We start from the raw sequence: 8,955 nt of genomic DNA, 5'->3' as shown, positions 1-8,955 counted from the left end.
ACTATTATTTACGGTGATTGTCTATATGTAGAAATCATCAGATGTCTAAAACCTTTGATTTAAATATTCATTTATGGTGTGCCTTTTCAAAAGAATGCAATATTTACAAAACGTATCATATAGAGGTCAAATACCTCGCAATGAAATCGATGAATGACGTGTTCATCCATATGAATTGGGAGCGATCGTCACGACAAACATGAAGTGGCCAGCTAGGGTTCTTGGGCCCTCGGCCCAGTTTTAATTATGCAGCAGCTGTTGTTTCTCAACCTACTGATATTGGAGACTGATATGCATACAATGACTTTAGATCCACCAGATGAAAATTGGTACTTGGATACGGTAGCCACTTCCCACATGACTAACAATCAAGGTAACTTTTTGTTTTACTATCCAACAAATTACGTTTAACAAATTGCTATAAACGTATTATTGTAGGTAATGGTCAAAGTTTGTCAATTAAAGGTTATGGCCAATCTCTCCTTCCTTTTCCTCACGTCATTTACAATTAAATAATGTCCTTTAGTCTCCAGACTTAATTAAAAACTTAGTTTTCGTTCGACGTCTTTCAGTTAATAATAATATATCTCTTGACTTTGATCCATTTGGTTTACTGTGAAGGAATTTCCGAAGGGGACCTCAATCATGCGGTGTAATAACACCGGTGATCTCTATCCGTTCCACCCATCCTTGTTACATTCCATTTCAAATCATTAAGCTCTTTCAGTTTCAACTTCAGATTTATGGGCAATCATCTAGTTTTTGGTACGACCCTTGGCTCGACGTTACTCCACTTGCAATTTGCTTTTCCTTGTTTGTTTATAATCAATACATGTCAAGACAACAATGTTGTTGTTTGGTTCTCAAATAACGATTGGATTTGGTCCCGGAGAAGACCCCCTCGCGGTGGGATTGAAACAGTTCAGTTGGGCGACTTAATGTCTAGACTATCAAACGTCACGTTTTCGGATTTCCCTAATTTTTGGCTTTGGACCAAAAACTCCACACAAACGTATTTGATTTCTTGCGCTAGATTACTTATTGATAAACATAATCTCACAACAAATTTGATGCAAGATAAGTACTTACCAACCTCCAATTTCCATCTTGGAACTCGATTAACAAAGCATGGTTATGGGCTGACGGTGTTCCGTTAAATGGCAATAACGTACTACTCTCAGAGTGATAGTTATCTCGGCATTTTGGAATATATGGCATCTACGTAATAGTTACGTCTTCAACAAAGCAAAGTTTAAAATGTCGCATGTATTCGACAGCATCATTGTCTCGGCATTTGATTGGTTGTACTCTCGTTTTTATAGGAGACATATTAATTGGACAACGTGGTTGTAAAATCCAATGGCCTCTTTGTAATTTGTTTTATTTTTTGCTAGCGCCTTGCTAGGGTTATAATAAAATTTTGTGTAAAAAAAAAACTACATTGGGGTTGTTTACAAGATCAACATTTGATGCATATATATCTGATTCGGGTAGGCTAGACCCATTAACTGTTGTTGTGCGTGTGTTTGATCCGGGTGTGCTAAATGCATATGTTTATGATCCTGGTGGGCCTAGTCCAAGCACAGCTAAAGTTGCTGATTTTTGTCTTGTTGGGCCAAGGAGTACATCGTGGGCTGAATATGTCCAAGTGTTGAGCTAGGCGTACAAAGTTGACTGATGGATCATGATTGACGTGCAACTAAAGGAATTGGAGTTGGAAACAAATTGGTTTCCTATTTTTATGGTTTTTAAATTGTTTATTTCATCTTTATCTATTTGAGTTCCCAGACTACATATATTGGGTTTTATCTCTTTTTGAAATTCAGCTTTTGTTTGATAAAAAATTGTTGAATAAAGCATAAACCGTTTAGGGTTTAAGTGCATATGTGTGTTCAATTGTTCTTGCATATTCCTATTGTGTAGTTTGTCACGATTGAAGTTGCACTAACATTTCTCTCTCTCTCTCTCTCTCTCTCTCTCTCTCTCTCTCTCTCTCTCTCTCTCTCTCTCTCTCTCTCTCTCTCTCTCTCTCTCTCTCTCTCTCTCTCTCTCTCTCTCTCTCTCTCTCTCTTTATGCATACCTCTTCATGTTGCTGCTTGTATCATTTTGTCTAGCTTACTGTTTTGATATAGCGTTCAAATTTTGGGTAGTCTTCATTTTATATCGGAACTTATTACAACGAATTTTTTTATTTTTTTTTATTTTTATTTAAATCTCAGTAAACTATTTTATACACAACTATACAAGGAATTGGATTCTTCTAAAAAAAAATTCATTTTTAAACGTGTGTGTAGGGAATACTTTCATTACAGGCTATAGATAGTGACAAATTGCATTCTTTGAATCATAAATATCATCGGTAGCACTTGAGTATATTAAATAATTTATACTATTTAAATGTCATAACTCGTATGAATTATACGGAGTACTTACCAAATGTAGTTATACCTATAAAGCTATACACATCACATAATTCGACGAAGCAACAGCTAACGCCAGAACCTTCGGCTGACCTTAGTCTCCAACTTAGGTGTAATATGCTACTGTAACTAGTATCTCGAATTTGATAGGGTTCTGCAACAGCATCAGAAATATTCATTTTCATAGGACATTATACGTTATATACTACAGAAAATGTATACTACAGAAGTTAACAATTATACACAAGCATAATGCTTGCAGGTGTCGTTTGGCAATACTAAGGTGTTGTTTGTTTTTCTGTCTGCTGATCTTATTATGTCTTATGTCTTCGCGCCCGCAGACGTTTTTACAGCAGGCAGTTTGTTTTTCTGAAGACATAAGATAAAATAATGTCTTATAATATCTACAGCCTCGCAGACTTAGAAATATGCTTCTAAGTGCTGCAGACAAAATTAAGTTATTTTGCAGACATAAACACAAACAGTCTTCACTATTCAGCACACAAACCTAAAGACCACATCTTCTTTACAGACGTGGTCCGCAAATCTTCAGACCAAAACATCTTAAAAAACAAACAATACCTAAATGATTTTTGTACCTGATTTTGAGCAAGACGATTTTGGTGAACTGCAAAAGTGCCCCAATCCCAAATACTGTCACCGAACACCAATAATAATAATATGCGCTTGGTACAGCATAAATACTCATCCTGAAACTGTAACATCTTTTAACTGTTCAGTCAACAAAAACGTATTCAACAATTTTCTAGCATCTGCTGACACGTCAGCATCAATCGGTCCATTAAGAAATTCAATCGCTTTAATTGTATCATTTGCTTGAAGATAACCCTGCACCATTATCTTATAAGTAACATCATCTGCAACACAACCAAAATTTTTCATTTCCAGAAAAAACATATTCGCTTTATCAAGTTCACCCGTTTTACACAATCCATCAATCATGATGTTGAATGTACGAACATTCGGTTTCAATCCTCTATCAGAAAGACTTGAAAAAACCTCACACGCAGCATCAGTTTCCCCACACTTCAACATACCATCGATAACACAATTGCATGTAACGATATCAGGTATGACATCATCATCATTATCATCAAGCATCTTAAACAATTTTAGGGCTTCGTCTAGTTTCTTGTTCTTACATAGGACATCCAATATGGTATTGTAAGTAAAAATATCTGGATTCAGACCAATAGATTTCATTTCAGAAAAAAGCGTATGTGCCTCCTCATGTCGACCCACGCGATACAGCCCGTTAATTAGCGTATTGTATGTAACAAGGTTAGGATGAACACCTCTCTTAGACATTTCACTAAAATAACATAACGCGTCGTCTAGTTTTTCGTTTTCGGAGTACCCGTTGATTAAGATGTTGTAACTGATAACATCTTGACCGGTCAAAGTTTCAAAAAACTTAACGGCCTCGTTAAGTTTCTTATTCTTACAAAGGGCATCTAAAATGGAATTGTAAGTGCAAATATCTGGATTTAAACCACACGATTTCATTTCGGAAGGGAGTAAAAGGGCCTCCTCAAGTCGACCCGCTTGACACAAACCGCTAATTAGAGTATTGTACGTCACGAGATTAGGATCAATACCGTTTTCAGACATTTGACCAAAAAAAGTCAACGCTTCATCTATTCTTGTGTGTTCAGAGTAACCCTTAATTAAGATGTTGTAACTTATAACAGTAGGTGTGCAACAATGGTCAACCATAGAGTCAAACAACTTTCTAGCAATGTCTATCTTTCCGAGTAGGCAATAACCGTCCATAAGCGCATTGTATGTGACAGTATTAGGCATCACACCTTTTTTGATCATCAATGATAACAAACTTTCACCTTCATTTATCCTACTATCTTTACATAATGCATTTAATAATATAGTATATGTATGTACATTAGGTGCTATGTTTCGAGCAAGCATCTCACTCAACAATCTCAATGCTTCGTCCCACGAGCGTATATTACATAAACCGTGAATCAAACCAGTGTATGTAACAACGTTTGGCAAAATACCTTTACTATACATTTCTGAAACAAACTCTAAAGCCTCTACAAATTGTTCATCCTTACATAATCTGTCTATAATGGTGCTGTACTGAATAATCCCAGGTGGACAAGGCGATGTTTCCATCTTCCGAAACAATACGATCGCACTACGAGCGTCTCCTGATTTGCAGAAACCGTTAATCAACGTACCATAAGTCACTACACTAGGTTCGAACCCGTTTTCCATTAACTGGTCAAACAACTTAACCGCTTGACTAAGCTTATCATTAACACAAAGTCCTCTAATAAGTGTATTAAAAGTAGCACAATCAGGTGCATAACCAAGCTTTGTTGCTTTCCCTAACACAGCAAACCCAAAATCCAACCTTTTGAGCTGACAGAAACAATTAATGGCAATGTTGAAAACGTAAATAGTGGGATGTAAAACAGGGTTGACTCCTAAAAAGTCAAACTTTTTAATCAGAGAAATTGCAGCACCAAAATGGTTCTTCTTAACTATAAAGGTTAAAACTTTAGTGAATTCTGGAATTGGGGGAACAGGGGTTCTATTGAACATATGATTGAATGTATATACAGCATCATCTAGGGTTCTGAGAAGACTAATTTCTTTACAATTTCGATTATTATTGGAATGAATGAAAGCAGCAAAATTAGGAGAGCGATTGAAGAAAAGGGGTGAGGCAAAAAACTTACGAGAATCAAGAACAGCAAAGAAAGAGGGATGAATTCGAATACGGTAAGATGAGTGTTTAATCCAAATCATCGTCTACTAAACCCTAAATTTCATTGTCTGTAAAACCCTAATTTCATCTCTATATGGTGATTTACAAAGGGTTTTTGCAGTATTCCCCAAGGAAATGAAAATTAACAAATGTACCCCTGTGCTTGAAGTTAGTTAACAAATACAACCCTACAGTTATGAGAATTCAATATTTTACCCCCTAAATTATGAAGATGTCACGTAAACTAAATAACCTCTAGCCTTCTGTTAAAATTATTATTACTTCACTTTGAATTTATTTTTATAAATTTAATTTAAATGCTATTTTAAAAGGATACCTACAGACATACGGAGTATATTATCCAAATAGCAACACAAACACATTATTATCCTACCATAAAAAAAAATCAAGAAATTTTAATTTACACATTCGTTTAACATCCAAGTTATAAAGTATCTTGTTGAATAAAACTATCAGTTGAACTCAAGCTATATGAAACCGTTTGGTTCACTTGGACCAACTTTGATATATAAACGATCATTTGTACGATATCAAGAAGTATGTCATGATGTATGTCATGATAGACCAATTGACCAAAGTTATATTTCCACCATCGAAGCCCAATCTAGCCTAGACCAGCGCATCCCAAACCAGCTTACCTTAAGTCTTTAACCAAGTCCAAGTGCCCAACCCAAATACCACATTCGTTTAAGCCGTAGACAACAAGAGCTCGAGTGATGGGTGAGGTTCAAAGTATTACAAAATCGAAAGTATACATTTTATGAAGTCAAAATTTTCTAAAATATTATTGTTACTTGTATATTTATTATAAAACTCGCTAATAATTAATTTAATATAACTTGCGGGCATAGCCCAACGGTTCTCCCTATGTACTTTGTGTCATGGGATATGGAGATGTCATGGGTTCGATCCTTAGCGATGACATGATTTTCTTTAAACCAATTGAACACCAATAATGGTGGTATATATTGACCCTATAGGGAGGTTTTACCGAATTCGTTCACGGACCCCTACCCGGAACCACTGCCCGAATGGATGTGTTCCCGGGTACTGTCGATCGGGTTCGGGTTTCTGCCCGAACGTGTGTGTTACGTGCAAATGATGAGGGTCGTTGAAAGAAATGATCTACTGATGCCAAAAAATCGCCGTTAAAAAAAATTAATTTAATATAGTAGAGTATTATTTTTTTTGTGTATATTCATAAATAATGTTAATTAAAATTACTATTAATTTATTTAAATAACTTTAACATATGTCGATTCACATAATTTATTAATAGGTATCAAGAAACACATGCATTTGGTATTATCTTTTTTATTCTGGTGTAGTTGTACTTATTTATTTCCATCACATGCAACTTTTTTAACGCCTCACTCACAAATAAACTCCTATGTAATTTTATTTCCAATAATGGGCCTTTAAGATCTACAATATTCATAACAAACTGACTTTATTTTGTAAAAAAACAGTTAAGTTATAACTCTAACACGTCCAAGTTTTTTAAATGGTACTACTACCTATGCCTACGCGCTATGTTTGATTAAAGTTCCATTATTATTTTAAAAACCGTTTATATTTTATTGTACCGCGTATATAAATTTAATCTTCACTGCAACTGCCAACCAATACTAACTCCCAAACATTGATGGTGCTTCATTACAACTGTGTTACTTACACTATGCAGAGATCAAACCTAACAGTTACCACAATTGTTATAATATTACAATTATTTCAAACAAAGCATGTTTAAATATAAGCTGTTCACCTATTATTTACAGCATTATGAGCTGAGCATACATATTACATTATACATTTGTACGAGTCCATAACTGTAATGAAATAATTCAAGGCTGTCTGTACAATTTATGATCACCTGATCTTTCCTTAATTAGTATTATCTGTTGCTAGGAACAGTTTAATTAGTGTCTAACTGTCTATACATGGTCGTGTGTGTTTTGTGTTTAGTGACTCGTTAGTTGATAGTGAAACAATAATTACGTAGTACTTGGTTACTACTATGAGTACTACACGGGCTGACTCACCTCCTTATGGCATTGATTTGATCATCCCACTCATAGACCAACAGCCGTTTCTCCAAATGGGCTTAATATGCCCGACCTTATATGTCAAATTCCTAATATACCCCTTTATGGATAGTCATTAATTCAGATACTGATTTTATGGGATTATGACCTAAATATCCATTTTACCTACCTTTTTGACTCATAACGCATAAAAAAAGTTGACAATTTGTCCGGCCAAAGTGCCTCGACCTTGCTTCCCGGTAGACGCAAGGACGCAAGGTGCCTATTGCAACCTTGCTTCTCAGAGACTCAAGGTGCCTCTTGCTCCTGCCTCATGTCATAATCAATGTTTTCTTTCAGACATTCCATCAAACACCTAACGTGCAATAGCTCTAAGAAGACTATATGGAGTACTAAATAACAAACCAAAATATACGAAAAGCCTATTGATCGACTAAGATAAATAAGAGTTGTAATATCACTTTCAAATTTGATACTTTTTAATTTTGATTTATATTATATCAGCTTAAAGTGGGTACATGAATGTAGAGTATTTAGTTTAACTTAAATGTATATGTATATGTATATGTATATGTATATGTATATGTATATGTATATGTATATGTATATGTATATGTATATGTATATAGTCTTATCACTTTGCGTCCTTGCGTTAATGAAACGAAATTGACAAAAAGAAGCCCGTATGGTTCTGGTTGTGAAGTATTTTAAAACTATTTTAATATAATCTAGACAAAGAACGAAGACAAATTTAGTTGGTCCAAATCCGCTTCGCTTGAAAGAACCCGTTCATATACATTATAAACGATTCACAATAGTTGATTACATCGCGAGGTATTTGACCTCTATATGATACATTTTACAAACATTGCATTCGTTTTTAAAAGATAAACTTTCTTTACATCGAAAATTGACAGATATGCATACCATTTCATAATATCCACTATCCAACTATAATTGACTTATTAATAATCTTGATGAACTCAATGACTCGATTGCAATGTCTTTCAAAATATATGCCATGAGTGACTCCAAGTAATATCTTTAAAATGAGCTAATGCACAGCGGAAGATTTCTTTAATACCTGAGAATAAACATGCTTTAAAGTGTCAACCAAAAGGTTGGTGAGTTCATTAGTTTATCATAAACGACCATTTTCATCATTTTAATAGACCACAAGATTTTCATTTCTCATAAATACACATCTCATATCGGGCATTTCGCATTTAACTGCATAGAGATAAAAATCATTCATATGGATTGAACACCTGGTAACCGACCTTAACAAGATGCATATAGAATATCCCCCCAGTATACAAAGCGCAGCTAATATACTAAATAATACCTCGAAGTACTAAAGCATCCATACTCTGGATGGGGCTCGTTGGGCCCGATAGATCTACCTTTAGGATTCGCGTCAATTAGGGGCCATTTCCCTAATTCTTAGGTTACCAGACTTGAAGGGGCAATATTCGGTTTAATAATCCAACCATATAATGTAGTTTTCGATTACTTGTGTCTATTTCGTAAAACATTTATAAAAGTTGCGCATGTATTCTCAGCCCAAAAATATAAAGGGTAAAAAGGCAAATGAAACTCACCAGACTGTATTTCGTAGTAAAAATACATATAACATAATTGAACAAGTGCAAAGTTGGCCTCGGATTCACGAACCTATATTAAGTATATATATTTATATAATGATCAATATTT

The 8,955-nt window shown here is 34.8% G+C and overlaps 1 protein-coding gene across 1 annotated transcript; it reads right to left on the bottom strand.

Annotated features, from left to right (window-relative positions):
* Nucleotides 1-2,316: 2,316 nt before the first annotated feature.
* Nucleotides 2,317-5,217, bottom strand: LOC139863403 (uncharacterized). The gene is made up of 2 exons (XM_071852037.1): nucleotides 3,021-5,217; nucleotides 2,317-2,575 (listed from the first exon to the last, which is right to left on the bottom strand). The coding sequence occupies exon 1, from the start codon at nucleotides 5,215-5,217 to the stop codon at nucleotides 3,127-3,129; it is 2,091 nt and encodes a 696-aa protein (XP_071708138.1). The 3' UTR covers nucleotides 2,317-2,575; nucleotides 3,021-3,126.
* Between the last annotated feature and the right edge of the window lie 3,738 nt (nucleotides 5,218-8,955).

Source organism: Rutidosis leptorrhynchoides, chromosome 8 (genome assembly GCF_046630445.1).
Source record: "Rutidosis leptorrhynchoides isolate AG116_Rl617_1_P2 chromosome 8, CSIRO_AGI_Rlap_v1, whole genome shotgun sequence".
Lineage (NCBI taxonomy): Eukaryota > Viridiplantae > Streptophyta > Magnoliopsida > Asterales > Asteraceae > Rutidosis > Rutidosis leptorrhynchoides.
Note: the sequence above shows the minus strand (reverse complement) of the source record. Positions and strands in the feature narration are given on the sequence as shown.